The sequence below is a fragment of the Monodelphis domestica genome, chromosome 2 (genome assembly GCF_027887165.1).
Source record: "Monodelphis domestica isolate mMonDom1 chromosome 2, mMonDom1.pri, whole genome shotgun sequence".
In the NCBI taxonomy this organism is placed as follows: Eukaryota; Metazoa; Chordata; class Mammalia; order Didelphimorphia; family Didelphidae; genus Monodelphis; species Monodelphis domestica.
In genome coordinates this window covers 489,540,893-489,562,032 of record NC_077228.1, presented here as the reverse complement: position 1 = coordinate 489,562,032, position 21,140 = coordinate 489,540,893, and the positions used below count along the sequence as shown (strand labels likewise).

Here is a 21,140-nt window from a genome sequence, read left to right as displayed (position 1 = left end):
CAATTTTCATAAAGTTTATTATTTTACTGTAAAGCTTCACTGAAGTCAAACTTGGTGATATAAATTTGGAAGCCATCTGTACTACACTGATAGACTAAAGCATGAAAATTATGATATTTCTGAATGTTTAGAGATGGGAGTAGAGTGTGGGAAGTGGAAGCAGTGGAGCAAAGAGGTTAGAAAATCAAGGAAATAGAGCAGCATAGAAGCCTAAGATGGAAACAATTTAAGAAAAAGGATGGTAGATGTTTACTGAAAAAAGACAATTGAATTTGTAAGCTGAACAGTGGTGGTAACTTTCATGGGAGAGGTTTCTATAACTAATAAGAGCTGAAATCATGGTGCAATGGGTTAAGTTTTAAAAAGTAAAAATAGTCATTTTTTAATTTATCAGTTACTAAAAGAAGGGGAAAAGAAGACAGTAGCTCACACTAGCCCAATGGAAGAATGTGGCTTATCTCTTTATGGTTAACTTTAATTTATTATAAATAAAAATTAACCTAGAGGCCTATTACTAGATTTATAAGCATTTATTAGTAAAAAGGGAGAGAGAGAAGTAATAGGTTTCAGCCTAAATTTAGGTAAAATTCGATCCTCCACTTGGCAGAGATGGGGGGGGCGGGGAGGGAGAGAGAGAGAGAGAGAGAGAGAGAGAGACCAGAGAGAGAGAGAGAGAGAGAGAGAGAGAGAGAGAGAGAGAGAGAGAGAGAGAGACCAGAGAGAGAGAGAGACAAGAGAGACGAGAGAGAGAGAGAGAGAGAGAGAGAGAGAGAGAGAGAGAGAGAGAGAGAGAGAGAGAGAGAGAGAGAGAGAGAGAGAGAGAGAGAGAGAGAGAGAGAGAGAGAGAGAGAGAGAGAGAGAGAGAGAGAGAGAGAGAGAGAGAGAGAGAGAGAGAGAGAGAGAGAGACCAGAGAGCTAGTCAATTCAAGAGCCTGGTCAGGAGAAATGACAGCTCTCTGCTTTCTGATGCTACTTTTTCGACTCTAAGATCCTCCCACCATAGCAATGTTGTATCCACATCACAGACCTGAAGCTGGGACACTGGCTGCCCCAGACATGTGACTGATTCTTATTTTGAGTCCCTGAAGACTCAGGATCAAAGCTACAATGGAGGTCCCCTAAATATTTTACTTCACACACATTTCACACCCAAGTGTACTGTATTACAACCACTAGAAAGACTCTAATAGCTTTTATCAGTGATAGTTAATCTATGGCACACATGTCAAAAAGGCACACCAAGTCCCTTCTGTGGGCCCACCTGCAGTCACCTACCAGAGTCCATTACTAGAAGGCCAGAGGGACTTTTGGGGCAAATCTGTTACCCGCAGCCCCCATGCATCTGAGGACATTCCTCACTTCACCCACCCCTTTACCCAGCAGCCCAATTGGAGAGCTTCCTCCTAGTATGGGGGGGAGGGGGGAGGAATGAGGGGGGACCAGTAGCATGAGGGTGAGGCAGTCCATCTCTAAAAGGTTTGCCATCACTGGCTTATATTATATGAAAGTAGCCTTCATTTTCACAAGGGAAAGGTTGAAAGCTAGGGAGAAAAATTGATTAAGCATGTTAGGAATAAAGGGGAAAAGGCTTTTAAATATAACAGTTTTCAGACCAAAATAAAGTTTCTTTTACATTCTAAAATATCTGTAGTTAACATAAACATAAGCTAGCACATATGATATGCCCTTTACAGAAGCTTATTTCCATTCATGCTACTAAAAGAAACAATACTTAACACAATCCTTAAGTATCTATTTCCTGGAACACACTAGGATTTTATACAATTAACAAAGCAAAAATTCTAAAAAGCAATATAAAAATGTCATAATGGCAATATATTCTTGTAGCTATTTCACACACGCTCCAAAAAATTAAAAAATTTAGTTCAGTAGTTAAATCTAAAAATAAAGGGGTAATAAGGATAGTAAAACTCAGGAAGAACAGAAAGGGTGTGCAAATTACAAAAAATTTGAATCAAGTGATATTCCTAATGGGAAAAAAGGGTTAATTTCTCATATTCTTTACCAACTGATTAATAGCTCATACTTAATGAAGCACTTTATAGCAGTTTACAAGAAGCTTTTCTTACAGTAATATCTGAAGAAGGTAGAACAAGTTTTATTATTCCCTTTGTATTAATGAAAAAAATTAAGGCTCAGAAAAATTGTGGCTATTAATGCCCCCATGTTTATTCAATGTCAGGATCAGGGATTAAATCCAGGCTTTCGGACTACAAAATCAGTCTCCTTCTAATGTCATACTAACTCATAAGACATACTAACTCATAAGAACACTTGTAAAATTGGGCTGGGGGGAATGGGGGTGAGAGGTGTCAGGTCTTTTCAAGGTTGCTTTAAAAGAGCAGAAATCAACATTATATACTTACCACACTGAAATCAAGATTGTGGTCAATCCACTCTTGTCCTTCTTTGAATTCGTCATGGAGTCCCATAATATAAAGAGTATCCAAAGCATCTACTATAGTAGCACCCATTTTTGAACTTCCTAGAGTCAGGAAAATAGAATTTCATAATAAGTATTCTTTTCATTAAACTTTATTGAGTTTTTTCCCCAAAGGAAAATAATATAAAAATTAAGTCTAATAAAGTACCTATCTTAGAAGCATAAAGATCATTCATCATCCATATCATTATTTCAGGAATACAGATTCTAGTCAACCATTCTGACCCACATTTGAGTAATCTATCCTCACAGAGAAACCAAGCAGATAGAACTAAGGAGTTTTAAAGTCTAGTTTTTATAAGGGGAAGAGGCAGAGATAGAAAGATTTTGAGAAGGTTTAAATTTCTTTTGTAATATTCATTACAATGGTATCAATATTCTTCATAAAAATGAAATCCAAAATATCTTAGGGACTCTAAATACAAAGAATATGAAGAGTTCAAAATTTTTCAGTTCAGTTTCAATTAACATTTCTGTAGCACTTTAAATTTTATAAAGCACTTTCCTTACAACAACCTTGTGAGGTTCTTGAGTAGCAAAAATATTATTATTACAATTTTTTAGTTGAATAAATTTCAACTAAGATGTTGAAAGGAAATCTACTATGACAATCATAAACACAACTAGAGACCTTGTTTTGGCAACACAGAGGTGACCTCTGTGCTTTAAGAAAATGTGATATAAAAAGGTATGAAAAATTATACTTCATGTAAGATCCTTACAATAGGAAATTACTTTCTCTCCCTACATTTAATAATTTTCAAATTCCTATTGTCAGAACAAATTTCTCTCTCACTCTCTCCTTTTTTTAACTCATCTCTCAGTGACCTGGAGGTCAAAGACCACGTAGTAAATTCAGGTATACATAAGCCCTCAGAGAAAGGAAGTTAAAGAACTAAGCAACTGAGATAGGAAATTGATTCCACAGGCACTACCCTCTGGGTGGCCTAGGCAAATTTAGAAACTATGATTGATTCCTGAGATGTGACATGTGAGAGTTAGTGGGTGGAGAAAAAAGTTTATAAGAGGAGACCTAGAAGGAAGTTGAAGTCTTTGGCGAGGGCATGGAGGAATTGAGGGGATCCTAGTTGGAATTAAGCTAGAGGCCCATAAGTGGCAACCATAGTTTAGAAAGTTAAGTATCCCTCTACTTCTCCCCTACCTTTCCCTATCTTTTCTACTAATACTACTTTGATTTAATAAAGTTAAGTTACAAACAGCCTCTTAATTTTAAATATTACACCATAAAATATCAAGGCTTATATTCTAGCCATAATGAAGGAAGTATCTGGAGTCAAAGACAAATGAAAAATGAATATATTGAAGATAAAACATACATGTACATGATGTCACCTTCTAGACAAAGCTTTTCATGACCCTCCTCCACCCCACTAATTACTTCTCCCAAAAATTATATTGTAAATACAATTAGATATTATCTCACTTCACTAGACAGAAAACCCCCTGACATTAGAGAAAGTTTCACTTTGAAGTCTAGCACATTATCTGGTACATAGTTCTGGGTACTTTAAATTATTTGTTATTCTACTGATCAAATAAGTGATTCAGTTATTAAATCAGTTAAATTCCATAAGCCATATTAGGTAATCAGAAGTAAACTAATCACCTTTAAGAAAACAGCATAATGATCATAACAGTAGGTGGCACTGTAAGTTAAAATTAATGCTTAAGGCTTCTTTGACCCTTGCCTTTCCCCTAGCTAAATCCTACCCAAAATGTCTTCAAAAATTCACTCAAAACTGTGGAAAAAGAAACAGAAGAAAAACAACTGCTTGATCACATGGGTCAGTGGGGCTATGACTAGGAAAGTAGACTCTAAAAGATCACCTAGTGCAAATATTAATAATAAGGAAATGGGTCTTGATCAATGAAACATGTTAAACCCAATGGAACTGCACGTCAGATATGGGAAGGGGGTGGGAAAGGGGAGGGAAAGAACATGAGTCGTGTAACCATGGAAAATTATACTAAATCGTCTAATTAAATAAAATTTTTAAATAAAAATTTTTTTAATTTCACTAAAAGAAAAAAAGTTTAAACCCTGACAGTATGAGACTGAATCTTGTCGGAGAAAAAAATAACACTAAACATACTATTAAAAATAATTAGAATAGCCTCACAAAACATTATTAACTGTCGCTCACTAAGCATTTATTACTATGTGCTAGGCATTGTGCAAAGTGCTAGGAATAAATTAAAGGTAAAAACAGACTGTTCTCAAGTTCACATTACAGTGGAGGAGACAATGTGCAAAGAAAAACCAGCAATTAATATCATATAATAATAGGAACAGAAACTGAGTAAGAAACAAACTTTGTCTCCTTCAGAAAAAAAGAATCATACAATCCTGATTTACATCACGTTCTTATGCCAAAATCAACATATACAGCATTTATCTAGTTACATTGTCCTTCAAAGAAAGGACAAGAGAAAGACAGCAGAACAAATTCTACAACTACCACCAACATGTTACTATTGATGCTGAGGAGTGATAGAGCCCAGCTCCTATGTGACTGTACATGATCTGACTCCTTGGAGGACCATTTTGGTTTGAAATCTTCTGGACTCTTACATTTCCTATCTAGCTAGAAAATAGTCCCACTGTTATCAACCAAATTATTCCTCCCTTCAAGTTTGCACGAATTCTTTTCTCACTGTGTAAACAAACAGTAGCATGCTAATTAGAAAATGAGAACTGATTTCAGATGTGAGGTCTGCCTCTGACTAGGACTCAGTTAGGAAGAGGTGGATGGGGCAGGACTATGGGGCTTAACAAAAGCCCTGGAAATGTGGAAACTAGCCCAGAGGAATGATAGCTCTCATTAGTCCATTTTTAATAGTTGTGTAATTAGTACTTGTACTCTAAATCCCAGCTTCCCATGCTCCCTAGCCCATTATGTGCTAATGTAGGGAGGATATAAGTTTTGCATGGCTCCGCCCCTTGTTGTCTTCTCCCCTGATTGTGGTTTGTGAAAGTGGGGTGAGTCCCAAGGAGGAGCACTTTTCTCACATGTCTTTACTCAGGCTTATACTTTTTTTTTGTTTGTTTGTTTTGTATTTTGTTTTTGTATTTTTCCTAATTCAAGTGATTATTAATAAATCTTATAAAATATAATACTTGAGTTATTGGATATTAATTTAAATCTAACATAGTCATTACTTTTCCTGAGGAATGGGAAGCAGGAATCAGTAGCAATCAGTGGCAACAGTAAGAAGTACAGGAACAGCAGATCAGTACAGCTTGGCAGCCAAAAGTGAATGCCATTCTAGGTTGTATTAAATGAGGTACTGTACCCAGACAGAATGAGGGAGGTGATTGTTCCACTGCACTCTACACTTGTCCAACAATATCTGAACTGTTATGCTCAATTCTGGATACATTTCAGGGAAAGTAATGACAAGATCCAATACATCCAGATGGCCATGATTAGGACAGTTGAGTGAACTTTAGGCTGTGGAACAGTAGAAGGAACTGAATATGTTTATCCTAGAGAGACTCAGCAGGAGGCATGGTGGTAGGAAGAAACAATGAGCATTTTCTTCAAGTATATGAAATGCTATATGTAAAACTTATTCTGAAAGGATAAATTAAAAGCTACAGAAAGAAAGGCAGATTTAGGTTCAGCATAAAATTATAGGGAAGATTCTTAGCAATTATAAAAATCCAACTTTCGAACAAACTACCTTGAGAAACAGGGTTAGCTATAAATGTAGGCTTTCAAGTAGAGGATAGATACACACTTGTATGGGATGTTACAGAAGGAAGTATAGGTTGGACCAGATGGTTTCTGAAATTCCTGCCAATTCTGAAAGTGTCTCAACTAATGAACTGACTGTTCTCTTTAGGCAAAGCTTCTCCTTTTTCTGTATATGGAAATTTCTCTTCAGTTTCCTTAACTATAGAAGACATAGATTAGATAACTATTTAAGAATTTAAACTCTCTTGAAGTAAATATATTCCATAGTCCCTTTAATTCTATTGCTGTTCAAGGATATGATCAGTACTGAATTTCAGAAAAGTACCTACCCCTTGTATCATCCTTCTATATTCTTCCTTACTACACTCATCTCTTTTGCTTATTTTGTTTAATAACTAATATTCACATCATCTTTCAATAAAAATTAAAAGAATTATTTTCTACTATTTCATTACAAAGTACAAATTTCAGTTACATTCCTGGTAAAGCAGGATTTCATGGGATATTCTGGCCACCAATTCATATTTATGATACTGTTTTTATATTCCAAACAACATCCTTGCAAATACAATTGTCATATACTGCTGCCTTGGTATGACTATACAGTAGAAGTTGCTCACTGTCTACAAAATGCCCAACCTCAAATAAACCCTCAACCAATCCCTCCATCCCTACTAGCTATATGGCCTACTGGCTACCTTCAAGTCCTAGATAAAATTCATCTTCTACAGGAAGTCTTTTCCAGTCCCTCTTAATCCTAAGTGCCTTCCCTCTCAAATATTTCCTATTTATCCTACATATGTAGCATATTTGTATGTATGCTGTCTCCACCATTATGAGTTCCTTGGGGAACTTTAATTATTATTATAATTATAATTATAATTATCTTTAATATCTTTTTGTATCCCAAGTGCTTACAATAATGCATTACACATAGTAGGCACTTAATAAATTTTTACTGTCTTGGGTTTATAAATTTGGGTTTATATTTTAAAGATATATTTTTATAAACATTTCACTATAATTTGTTTCCTTGTTTATAATATTTTTTACCATTTAAAAACATTATTCTAAGAAGAATCTGTCTATAGCAGTAATGGCAAACCTATGGCACAGGTGCCAAAGATGGCATGAAGGGCACTCTCTCTGGGTACTCAGCCACCCTCCCCACCCCCAGAGTTTGTTAGTAGAGTGTCTTTGGGTAGAGCTGCTCCCCTCTGCCCAGCAGCCCAATGGGAGTGCTTCCTTCCTCCCCTGCGTGTGGGGGGTGTGAGGGGCATTCTCAGCATATGGGGGCAAGTACAGCGCTCACTGTGGAGTGGGGGTGGGACCTTAAAACCTTAAAAAAGGTTTGCCATCAATGATCTATGGAGCTCTGCTACAAAGCAATATGACTAGCTTTTTTTTTTTTTTAAGACAAAAATACCAGACTTTACACATCAAAATAAGGGCAATCTTCAAATTGCTTAGTTAGGGAAGCCACATGATTATTTCAACACTGCCCATTCATGAATTTTTCAGTGGAGAAGATGTACTATCTGAGATTTCATTTCATTTGGAGTAAAAGGCAAACTAGTTTGCTACAACATAAATTGCATAATCTTTTTTCATTATTTTTACCAAAATAGACTCATAACAGGAAAATAATGGGAATGTGTTAATGTGGCTCATAAACTATAAAAGTAATTTTTGAAATGCTAGCTTTATGTTGGTTTCGTGAACTTCTAGTTTTGTCAGCTTGAAATCTAGAAACCTCAAGTTTGTAGCAACTTGAAATCTAGAAACCCGAAGTTTGCTCTTGTTCTCTTCAGAATTCTCCTCAAGGAAGGTTTCTGACTTAACCATTTCATAAAAGCAATATAGACCTTAAGGTACTTGGTGGTCCCCGTTTGGTGGGGCTAGCAGACTCAATCAGGTGTTAAGTACTCTTTCATCCTGGTAGGTTCTCCAATTGTATCAAAATTCTTTCCTAAATCCAGGCCTTGGCTGGATCTTTCCCATGGTGTCCATTATCTCCCGATAATCCCATCTTGAACTTCTCGTTTCTTTGTAGCCAATCAACCATACTCCCCAGTCCCCAGTTCTTCAAGAGGTATATTCCCCAAATCCTATGGTGTTCCTGAGCTATCATTTCCCACAGTGATACTCCCAGGGATATTGTTTGCCAGAGTGCCAGGGCTTTTGGTTCTGTGGTTTGGGATGTGTGACTCTGTATGAAGGTCTAAATATTGAACACTATTCCTATCCTGATTAAAAATTTGGTTTTTCTGACTATTTAATAGTTCTGTAATTTTTTCCAAGTTAACAGCTTTACTCCCTTGTGACTAAAGATAGGAGACGTAAAAGATAGTTTAGTATATCAAGAAAAAACATATTTCTAATGTTATGACTAGATCAATAAAATCCCACATCATTAATGAGAAATATGTGACTATATATAAAACAATATTTACATGACTACATACTGCTGTCTATGATCTACTATAATTACTTTAAAGTCATGTTCTTGGATAAAATATTGTCCACCTAAAATGTTATCCTATAATTTACTCAGTGACCATGTGTCAAAGATCTTGCACACTGAATGGGGTGCTTAATTATTTTACTAAAACTCTTTATAAACTTATAAAAGTTCCATGATTCTCTACTGTATACTATTGTATAAAGGAGCACATATTTCAGAAGAATGTTTCTGGAACATTGTAAGATCCTAAATCACAAAAGAAAGATTAAATAATATTTATTATTCTCTTTCTAAAACAGAACAGAGTTAGGGACAAGACCTATAATTTCAGTGCCCATAAAGTGAGGAAATGTTATAGCAATAAAGGTCAGACTCTTCTTGGTAACTTAAAGAGTCTTAGAGCATTGTACCTATAGCATTAAAATGTAATGTAATTTGCCCAGAAGATCAAATATAATATGCATCAGTCAACAAGTATTTACCAAGTGCCTACTATATGCAGAGCATGCTAAATGTCTAGAATTCCAAGGAAGGCAAATAACCTGCAATTCCTGTCCTACAGTTCTCAGTGTAAAGGTATTTTATGAACTCCCACACTGCCTCAAGGGATTACCAAGGTACTTAAGTAACATTACTCTCCTCTAGAAGCAATGTGACACAACAGAGAACCAGACTCTGGCACACACTGGTTGGGTGACCCTGAGGAAAGTCCATTCATCTTTCACTGCTCCAAGCTACTCTCTAAGACAAAATTGCAAGAGTTACTGATAAAAATCAATGGAAGAAATTTCCTTAGTAATAGTTCTCTATACCAATTAAATTATAGGTCTGAACTAAAAAAATGACTCAATCAGAAAAGTACATTAATACAATTTGAGAATATTTACAAACCTGTCCATTGGTCATCCATTTAATAGTCAGTGATTTTCCTAAAAATCAAATGGACCTTCAAACTATTCCTACTCAATAAAAATCAGTGGCTCCTAATAACCTTTAGAACCATAAAATGGGCAGGGGACGGGGCATGGTATTTAGAGCTCTTTACAACCTGCATCCAAACAACCTTTCTAGTCTTATTATTATACATCACTCTTCACAATAAAGTCCAAGTCAAATTGTCCTTGCTGCTCTTCAAATATAACTCTTCTCATATTTCTGTTAGCATGTGGTAGGTTCCATTCACACAGTTAAGACTTCGTAAATTATTGTTTCCTTCCTTACAATGCCTTTGCTCTGGCTATTCTTCCTCACCCCCACCTGGAACACACTACCTTCCTTACCTCCAAATACTTAGTATGATGTTGGAAAGTATTGGTGATATGAGACAATTAAGAGATCCCAAGCAAAGAATAATTCTTAGAAGTGTGGTTAAACCTACAGAACAAACAAGGAATGGGGTCCACAATTTAGGACACATAAATGTAATTGCTAGCCTATAAGATACAATGAAACTGAAGAATTTGAAGGAAAATAGGAAAACTTATGAAATTATTCTGAGTAAGAAAATCAAATAAGTATACACATTGACATGCACATAATTAAAGAAAATTGCAATTGATTTTACAGTCACAATAAGGAAGATAAAAAAGGATGGCCAAGAGAGTATAATCATCTTTAAAAAATAGGCTTCCACTAACAGCAAGTCCATGGGAGCAAAACAGTATAATTGCCACTCCATATTCCTTAAAATTTAAAATGAAAGAGAGCCAGAAGAAATAATGTTTAAGGAAAAAAGAAAGAAACTACATCTAATTTAGGATAACAAATGAAGATACCCAGAAGTCTAAGGACAATGAGGATGGGAACTAGGCAAAGGATCCAGGCTGAGGCATGGACAAAAGCCTTAGAGCCTTAAGTAAGTTTGACTGGGAATTTGCCTAGGGTAGGAGTACAGACAGAAGGTCTTGGATCCTGAAAGTACCCATAGATCAAATCTTAAATACCAATCTAGAGTACCCTTTTGTTATAGAAATCTCTTCCATTATATCTGAGGCTTCTTCCGGGTAGACAAGCTCAATGGTTAGACATCAGCCCACCCAGATAATCCAGTCCCAATTTCTTGAAGAACTTGCTCGAGGTGTGTACACCTTAAAGCCATTATAAAGCTATTCAATATGCTGTCTCCAACCTTTTAAAGATAATTTTAGCATTGTGACCTAAACTATATTAATTATTGGTCACCATGGATATCCCAAATAAAAAAATACCCAAGTCAGCTGGAAATTTATGGTGATTTAATTAATATAGTGGAAAGAAATTAAGAAGAAGGGAGAAGGAAAGGGTGTAGGATTTTTCCCGCCTGGCTTGTGCCAGGGGGAACATTAGAGGCTCTAGGAAGATAAAAGTTTTGGAGAGGAAAGGAGGAAGGAATCAGCCTAAACTCCAAAAGGGCTCAGCCAAGATGCCTGAACCTGAATTAGCTCAAGGGCAAACTCACCACCAAAACCCCAGACAAATAGCTGCCACCACGCCAAGATGTCGGAACACTTAGCAAGCGGCCTCTCCGGGGAAAGAGCCAGATGAGAAGGACCCCCTAGAAAAGAAACCTAAAAGATTTCTCTCCCTTTCCTCCTCTACACCAATCCTAGCCTAAGCTTGACTTAGGACAGCCCAGGGGTCTGTCAGCTGTTTCTGATTTGTCAATTTCTCTATCAAAGATCATCCTCCCTAACACTCAAGCTTCAAGCCTGATTACAGACATTCCCGATTTTGTTACACAAAGTAAGGTGGGATAATGCAAAGTTCCTAAGACATCCCTGATTTTGTTAGGCTAAGCATCTTCATTTTTACAAATCAGGATATAACTAAATCCAATCTTCACAAACCAGAGGACATTTTGCAGACATAGTCAGATCTTTCTCTATAACTCTTTGTGAGCATTTGTCTTAAAATAAAATATTTGGAGCAGTTAGAAAGACAAAGTTCGTGTATCAACAAATAATACAAGTTCATACGAGACTTGACAGCTATTCCTATAAAAACAAGAATTTTTAAATGATATTCAAAAAGACAATAATTATAACCAAGAATAATTTGGCTAGCAAAACTAAGTATAATTAGGATTTTAATGAACGAAACAGAACTCCCAAATATTTCTGAACAAAAATTACAGTTACTGAAGAGAAGACCTGGAATGAAAACACCAAAAGTCAAGAAAAACCTAGAAAGGACAATAAATTGGAGTAATTGAAAGTTAAATAATGGAGTATTTACATTTTAATAAAAGGAGAAAAAATAAGTATTCTCTTAAAATCTTAATGGTTTCAAAGATCATAGAGAGAGGACTTAGTGGTGTTTTGGGAGGGGAGCAACAGAATAGAACTTACTATTTCACATAATCAGAGTATGTGAGAAAACTACTATAAATGTGGAAGGGTGAAGGAAGCAGGTGTCTCATGAACTTAACTTTCATCTCAATCAGAAAAAGGAGGATTTAAGATGCACACAAAGAATTTGTTGTAGAAAAAATAAAACTATCATACTGTCAATGTTTATTTAGTTTGGAGGTAGAAACCCCAGGGGGTGTAATACAATTTGAGAAGCTTCTAAAGTAAAACGAGGCATCTGATGGGATTAGCCATCCTCACTCAGAACTAACTCAAGGTCTATTGTTAGCCTGAGTCCAGTGAAGTAAGACCTCCCTCAGGGAGAAACTCTCCTGTGACAAGGTCAAAACCTGGGGTTTCTACCTCCAAATTAAATAAACTGGGGACTTCTAGATTCCATGTTGACGATACTCAACAGGGAAATAGGAGAACAGGAAAGGGATAGGAGTTTAAGAGGGAGGGTTGAATAAGGAAGCAATCAGACCAAAAAAAACAAAAAACAAAAAACCACTAAGTAAGGCCAATGGATCACCAAAAAAGGCATTAAAAAGAAAGGGCATATGACTAGCAACTTCTTAAGGGTCCAGAATAAAGGGTACTAGAGCAGAAACAGAAAGCTTACTAGTTTCTGAACACATCATTTCCTTCTTATTATCAAAAAAAAAAGGAGAAGGAGGAGGGGAAAAGTATAAAAGAATGGGATAGAAACACCTAATTAACAATCACTAAGATGAATCTGAATGGATGAATTCATCCATGAAATGGAAGAAGATACCACAAAGAATCATAAAATAGATGCAACAATTTTTTAAATAAGAAATACACTTGAGACAAAGATTCACAATTAAAATAAAACTGATGCAAAAATCTATTATACTTGAGATGAAATTTAAAAACCAATTATATCAATCATGATCTCAGACAAGGAAAAGCAGAAATAAGTTTAATAAAATAATATATAAACAATTATATAGCTATAAGATATGCCAGTTATTCTAAAAGTCTCAATGCATTTGTTAACTTGAAAGAACAAAAATCAAAAAACACAGAACTACTAAAGTAGTCAGGAAAGCCAAGTCTTTAATCAGAAAAGGGATAGGTCCAATAATCAGCTGCTATACAGAGTATGGCACCAGAAACTTCATAGATCCTACTACGTTTTGGATACTCTGTGAATGTATCCCTGGGCTGTGTTTTTAGAGGATACTCAGAAGAACAATATAACTTGGGGAATTCATATACCTTTTGGGGAACTAAGGACATGGAAGTATGATTGACTGACATTACCATGGTTATAAGGAAAGGGGCAGGCCAACAAAGGATTATCAGGGAGAGACTGATACTTTACAAAGGATGCAAAGGAAAGGGTCTGAGGGCTGGCTGGCTGGCTGGCTGGATAGCTGGGACTACATGGGCAGAGGGCTCTGATACAAAAAGAAACTACTAGGGCAAAAGAGTACTTAACATTTGATTTGAGTCGACCAATTCCATCCAACTAGAGCTATTATGTCATTACGGTCTATTACAGGGGTCCCCAAACTACAGTCCAGGGTCCACATGTGGCCCCCAGAGGCCATTTATCCAGCCCCCACCACACTTCCGGAAGGGACACCTCTTTCATCAGTGGTCAGTGAGAGGAGCACTGTATGTGGCAGATGCAGCACCGCAAAGCAGCATCGCTCATGTACAGTACTACTTCCAGTGACACAATCCTTTGCATCGTAACGGATAATTTAGTGTTGTGACCTAAACTATGTTAATTAATTGGTCACCAGGGAAAATCCCAAATAATAAAATACCCAAGTCAGCTGGAAATTTATGGTGATTTAATTGATATAGTGGAAAGAGATTAAAAAGAAGGAAGAAGGAAAGGATGTAGGATTTTCTCCCTTTGGCTAGTGCCAGAAGGAAGACCAGAGGCTCTAGAAAGTAAGGAGGAAGGAATCAGCATAAACTCCAAAAGGGCTCAGCAAAAATGCCTGAACCTGAATTAGCTCAAGGGCAAACTCACCGCCAAACCCAGACAAATAGCTGCCACCACACCAAGATGTTGGAACACCTAGCACACTGCCAGCCAGAGTCGTCTCTCTGGGGAATGAGAGAGAAGGGAGGAAGTGACATGCCTTATATAGACGGTTTTAAGTCACTTTCCTGCATCTCATCTGTACCAAATGATAGCATAGCTTGACTTGGGACAGCCCAAGGCTCTGTCAGCTGTTTCTGCACATGTCTGTTGAAGGCCATCTCTTCAGATAATTAAATCTTTGAGTATTGTGCAAACATTCCTGATCTTGTTAAACTAAGTAGGGTGGAGAAATGTAGTTCCCAAGACTTGATTCTGTTAAACCAAATATCTCCATTGTTACTAATCGGGAAATAGCTAAATCAGATCTTCTAAAGTACAGTCTGAGTAGGGTGGAGCAGTTTTAAAATTCACAATATTCCCCCGAGGAAGACTAGTCTCTCCAATGGGTCTTTTAAACATACCAGCTATGAAATTACAATAGTTAGGGAGGATTAGAAAAGAGAGAAGGCAAAACCAATGTTTTGTTAGGCGCACTGACAAAAAGCCAAATTAGGGGCAGTCCCCTTTGACATTAAAGTGTACATTTACAATAAATGTTCAATCAAACTTCAGTTCAATCAACCACACCCAAAGTTCATTCTTGATCTTGATGTAGTGTAGGTTTTCTGGCATCTTTCTGCAACAGTTCATTCTCTGGATTTAGGAGTTAGCAAGCTTCTTTCTCCCTTGAAGATCTTTCTCTTAACAAAAAAATTTCAAAATCTTGGATCTTTTTTAAAATTTACAGTGTGACACCTCATTCTGAGAGTAACTGAACAAGAAGGAGGCACAGCTCAAAGGATTATGTGGCTGCACAATGGAAGATGTCAGCATGGTGAGCGGCAACCTGGGGGAGGGGATTCTGCACTGTGTATACTGCTGTCCAGTATAGTGGTAGCAGTGATGGGCCTGTGGGAGGTGTGACCGGCCCATCACAGCCAGTGCTGCAGCCTCCACTATCCCAAACAGCAGTATACAGATTTGTTCATAGTTATTTTTTTTATAGTCTGGCCCTCCAATGGTCTGAGGGACTGTCACGGGCAAGGTCCAGCCTCACTCGCAACTCCAGTGGTTCCCAACAAGTGGCAAAAGATCAATTAAAAAAATAACAAATGGAAGACAGCTTAATCATTACAGCCTTGGGATTACTTTGCATCTGATAACTGCTCCACCATCCCCAAATCTGGTGTTTATTTTTATACCCATTTTCTTGGCATACAGATACATTATCCAACACACGTATCCAAAGAGATATAATTGGAAAAGTGATACATTAACTTTTAACAAATCACTTGATTAACATTCTATATTCATGTATTATGATTACAGATAGCATAAAGGTTCCACACAAGATAAATGATTTCATTACAGGTGGCTTAATTTTCTCATTACCCTATGAGGAGTTTTTAGCTTACAAACAATCAAGGATATTTACTTATTGCTTTTAATAAAATGGAATAATTAATCAACAGTTCTTAAAAGACAATTCAACAATCATATCATTGAGGTTGAGGGGTACTGGGAACACAATTCAAATTTAGACTGATCAGTTTTCAGGGTTTTACTAGTGAGTTTCTGAGTTACTGGTTTGTGGAGTCGAGTCACTGAGGCATATTGAAGCTTAATGTACTTGTACGTTTTGTATGGGCCTTTATGATTGATTTGTGTTTTGGTTTCATGAGAATAGCTTTCTGTGAGTGGGAAAGTTTTGGGCTTGGTCTGTAAGCTATGGTTTCACTGGGGATTATGTACCTAAATTAACCCATGATAGTCTTTTGGGATTGGGCTTGAGGATCTGATCTTTTGGTGATGTTTTAGAGAATTAGGGTACAGGTATTTTGTTCTTGCATTATTCCTTTTGAGACTAGGGGGAATAACAATCCTATCAATCCCATAGGTAAGGGGCATTGATGAGAGAGTTCATGCAAGGGGGACTGAGTGAGCAATCATATCTTGCCAAGGGCCATTCTGTGGCCTCCTTAGCTACCACGTGTGACTCTGTCTGTGGCCTGATGGCTACCAGCAAGGGAAAGTGAAATCTCCCACTGTGTAAAAAGTTTGGGGACCCCAGCCTATTATTTATCTGAAATGGCAAAGTCTGAAACCTCCCTAGGAAGAATTCTCAAGGGAACAGGAGCAAACATGGTATCTCCAGATTTCAAGTTGACAACTTGAAGAGTTTATAACTACTCTTGAGACTTTTGGAATATTCTATATGGAGAGCAGGTAAAAGGGAAAAGCAAAAATAAAGTTCTACTAATGGAGAAGAGTAGAAAAAGTGTTCTGCAGAAGATATACAAGGATGAGGTGATGAGAACCTGCATCAGAATAGTGGCTTTATGAGGAGAAAAGAATATAGGAAATATAATGAAGTACACTTTCTCAGCTATGCACGGCACTTTTACAAAATATGACCATTTATTAGGATATAAAATCCTTACAAAATATGTAGAAAGGCATTGTCAATATGGAATCTAGAAATCCCAAACTTGTAGCCTAGTAAGATCTGATGAATCCCAAGTTTTAGGACTAGATTATAAGTTGGAGACCCCAAAGCTTATATTTGTTTCCTGTTCCTGTGAGAATTCATCCTGAAGGGAATCTCAGGCTAGCAGTTTCAGACTGAATAATGGATCTTATTGTATTAGAGACCCTTTCCCAAGAAGACCCACACATGGGCAGGGACCATCCTTTAGTAAACATTGTAAGCAACCCCTTCCCTTAAACCCTAGTCTCTAGCTATGATTCTTTCCCCAAGTTTGACTGCATTCTGTCAGTATAGTTTGAACACTCTCATTTTCTTTATAGCTACAGTGATGTCAATCATCTTTCCCTGCCCCTGGATTGTCCAGAGCATCCAAAGTTCAATCCTTGGACTCTGAGTGAGTATTAGGGTACAGCTCTGTGTAGAGATCTACTATCACACTGAACTCCTTTCCTTAAATAAAGTATTTTTTTCTGACTATTAATAGTTCTGTGTTTTTTCCAAGAAAATAGCATAAATGTTAGATTCTTTACTGATAATGGCATGTGTGTGGAGTGAGAATGTGATTCTCAAGTTAGTAATAGTTATTAATGTTTAAAAGTTAATGTGTCCTCCTCCCCCCATATCCATACAAAAGCTTTACAGCTTTAAGAGAGTCTCTCTGGGAACTGACCCAGGGAGGAGTTCCAGGTAGATAGTCTTAGATCCTGAAATAACCCATGATCAGATCTTAAGTACCAATGGAGTACCCTTTTGTTTTAGAAGGCTCTCCTATTTTATCTTTGTATTCGGATTATTGAAGCTTCTTCCAGGAGGTCAAGGCCAATGTTTTGGCTGATTCTCTATCAACCCCTCCTAGATAGTAGTAGTAGTCTCTCGGTGACCGAGAATGACAATTGTCTTTGTGCATTTTCATCTACAGTGTACCCTCATATGGTTTTGAAGTCCAAAGACTGAGGCGCAAAGATAATCCAGTCCCAAACTACCCCCCTCTCCCCAGGTATTTGTCTCCAGATCATTTCTTTAAAATATTGACTTGCTAGGACATATCCATTATGAAGCTATTCTCCAACTTCTCAAAGATGTTAATTAGCCTGAAAGTGTTCATTGTAAAGCCCTTGTAAAGTTATTAAACACTGTCTCCAAATATTGTAAAAATGTTATAATCCCTTCTGTGAGACTTGATTACATCAGGATTCTCTTAAAAGTAGGGGATTTTTCTGTGAACTTTTTGGGAATTTGTCTTAGGTCAATGACTTGTGGTAATGCCCCTCCCCCCTACCTTCCAATAAAGCATCATATATTTTTCAAATTTTATTTATTTATTTAGAGGTATATTTCATGTTTACATGATTAATTTTTCTATCCTTCTCCTCTTCCCTCCCTCCTCCCACATCTGACAAGCAATTCCACTGGGTTATACAAATGTTGTCACTTGATACCCATTTCCATATTATTCATTTTTGAAGTATTATATTTTAAATAATTTCCTCAATCATATATATTTTAATAAGTGGTAAAAGAGAGTTAACACTGAAATTTCCAAGGTCCCCGCAATTACTACTCCATACTCTGGGTTTCCCTATGTACCCCAAACTCCATAAGTGGTTAAGCAGGAAATTCCTTTCTTTCCTTGTTATTCTTGTGATTCTGGACATCAAAGACTCATGATATGGAAAGACTCCTAAAAGAAAGATTCTCCTTGAATTCTCCCTTAGATTCCAAGATGGACACTGATACTATCAGGTTGTATCTGGGATATCCCCCACGCCTGCCCAACCTCATTCCATTACCTCATCCTGTTACATAGACTCCTGTTACTATTAAAAAAAGCCCAGAACACATCGCCTCTAGGAGGCAGTATCAACCCCTGTACACTCCTCCCAGCCAAATTCAACATGCCTTCAAAATTAATAAATTTTTCTTTTTATTATTTCTAAGCTAAGTTATAGTCTTGCATTCTTGCAAAGGGTACCTGTCCCAAACCCAGGGAATTACCTCAAGTCTGCCACAGCAATAACACTATAATCATAATTAAAATGCATCCTTAAGCAGTAAAAAAAGGATAAAAAAATTAATTGGAAACTAAATAACAAACCCAAAATTTGGAGTTAACTTGGAAATAACACAGAACTATTAAATAATCAGAAAAACCAAGTCTTTAATCAGGATAGAGATAAGTCCAGTATTTAATTCTTTACTCAAGAGTCTGGCACCACAACTTTTTCAGGGTATAAACCCTGGACTCTGGGGATATTATCTCTGGGAATGCCACCATGCTAGATGAAGACTCCAAGGAACAAAAGAATTTGGGGAACCTATATACCATTTGGAGGATCCAGGGGCAGGGAAAGATTATTGACATTACTATAGCTACAAAGGAAATGGGAGTGTTCAAACTACATTGACAGGATACAATCAAGCTTGGGAAATGGATCATAGCTAGAGGCTAGTGAGTTCTTCTAAAAGCATGGGTCTTTTGGTTTGTCAAACACTTCAGTTACTATGGTCATTTACTACTACATACAGAATGTCTAATCTGTTCCACTGATCCACTACACTACTTTTTTAGCCATTGATTTGATGGTTACTGCTTTATAATACAATTTAAGGTCTAATTCAGCTACCTCCCCCTTCCCATTACTTCCCATGAAATTGTTGGCCTTTTATTCTTCCAAATGGATTTTATCATTATTTTACACACTCTCTGAAATAATTTTTGGGTAATTTAATTGTTATGGCACTGAAGAGAGGAAGTAATCTACCAGACTTGTCATTTTTTAAAATACTAGCTCAGCCTATCCCTGAGTAATTAATATTTTTCCAGTTGTGTGATAAGGTGGCTAAATCTGAACCTTGAACATCTAGGCTCTTCAAAACCATTACAAAGGTGTATCACTACCCTTAACAAATTAAGTATGGAAGAGAGTGTTTTGATTTTTTTTTATTAATCTGTCATTTATTTCTTTTGATGACAAAGAGGTAGGAAGAAATAAGAATGAGTAGGAAAGGAAAAAGCAAAATACCAAAAAAGAAAACAAATCTTTAATATAATTTATAAAACCAAAGACATAGTTCCAATAGAATTCAAAGCCAAAATTAGAAAAAGGAAAGGTAGGCAACTACCTGTTTTCAAGTGAAATTTTTATCTTCAAAGTTATCAAGAATCTCTTAATAGATAAGTCTAAAGTGACCTCTCAATCTTCATATTTCTTTACCTCTCATCAATCACTTTTTTCTCTCCCTAGGTTTTCATGACCATGTCCTTTTCTGTTCTCCTTCAGCATATCTCATCATCTTTTTTTTGTTTCCTTTGCTGCATAATAATTAAAACCGGTTTGACAAATGTAAGAATTTTTTTTAACTATTGTGGTGGACATTTATAAATATTAACTCTTTTAAGTCATGAGGCTGTTAGTAGCTTCATTACAACAAGGTAGTAAAGGGGGAAATGTAAGACGGCAGAGAAAATATTGCCTAGGTAAATTCCCTATAACTACCAATCCGAAGAAATCCAGCTCAACTCCAACAAAGGCTCCCTCAGATCCTGAACATCAACCAGAAGAGTGGGTGGGTTCCAATTTCCAGGTGAAAGTCTGGGCAAGTCTCTTCAGCCTGAGTCACCAACTTAGAATGAATGAAACTCAGACTACTGGTCTCCGCTTTTAAAAGCCCTTTTATCCATGTCACTTCTCAAGAACCAATCATAGTTCCTAACTTGCACCCACAGGAGGGAAGGGGGAGGGGAGCCTCAGCCCCACCTTTCTCCTTGGTTTCAACTTCCTTTCTCTGAGAGTGTGTCTATATTTATAGATCTCTATGGTAAAAGGACCTCCAGGTCCCTGATTAACTAAATTAAAACAAAGGGAGAAGTCCAAGTCCCTGATTGATCAAGTTAAAAAGCAACAAAGGAGGATAAATTCCCTTTTCACAGCTGGATGGTCATTTAGGATTGTAATTTAAAAAGGAATTTTGCAATATGAACTTCCATTTGATTGACAGGGACATGTGACGCAAAGTCATATGGGAGCCTGAGGCAAGATCCTGGGTGAAGATTCTAATGTCCCAAATGTAAAAAAAAAAAAGTCTCCTGGAGGAAGCTTTGGAGATTGGAAATTTTCCATCTGTCTACCAGGTTTCTGGCCCTTTGGAAGATGCCAGCCTGAGTGAGAGAAAACCTTCTTGGCCTGGCTGCTGATAGCTGGACAGAAGACCAAAGAACCACTTCTCTATTGGACCTACTTTGGACATTTTCTTCTAGTATTGTAAACCTTGAAATTTCTCAGACTTGTGAATGTTAAAAATTTCCCCATTGGTCTGAAAACATTCCCCATTTTGATGTGAGAACTCGCCAGGATCAGAAATGGGAGGACCTCTACTCCACCCGTACTTAAGACTGCTTTAGGGGAGAAAACTCCTTGCTAAACAAAGAAAGTACTTGGACCCATGCTTATAATAAGGCAAGGAGTTCTTTGAGCCATGCCTGTTTTTTAGAATTGATACAATGAGATGCTAGGTACCTAAAAGGGTCGGGCAAGTTTTCTCTTAATGAGATTAGTTGACTCAGCTGTGCTTTTCACTGGTTCAGATTTACTGAGGAGATTAGTCAACACAGAA

At 37.0% G+C, this 21,140-nt stretch overlaps 1 protein-coding gene across 4 annotated transcripts in view; it reads right to left on the bottom strand.

Moving 5' to 3' along the window:
• Positions 1-21,140, bottom strand: part of MAN1A2 (mannosidase alpha class 1A member 2) — a 267,616-nt gene that overhangs the window by 148,428 nt on the left and 98,048 nt on the right. For all 4 annotated transcript variants that reach the window (XR_008916779.1, XM_001362742.5, XM_007485274.3 and 1 more), the window contains exon 4: positions 2,388-2,506. Coding sequence is in view for 3 of the 4 variants with exons in the window: in XM_001362742.5 (XP_001362779.1) it covers positions 2,388-2,506 (119 nt within the window). In the remaining variant the exon portion in view is untranslated. The remainder of the gene's footprint in view (positions 1-2,387; positions 2,507-21,140) is intronic.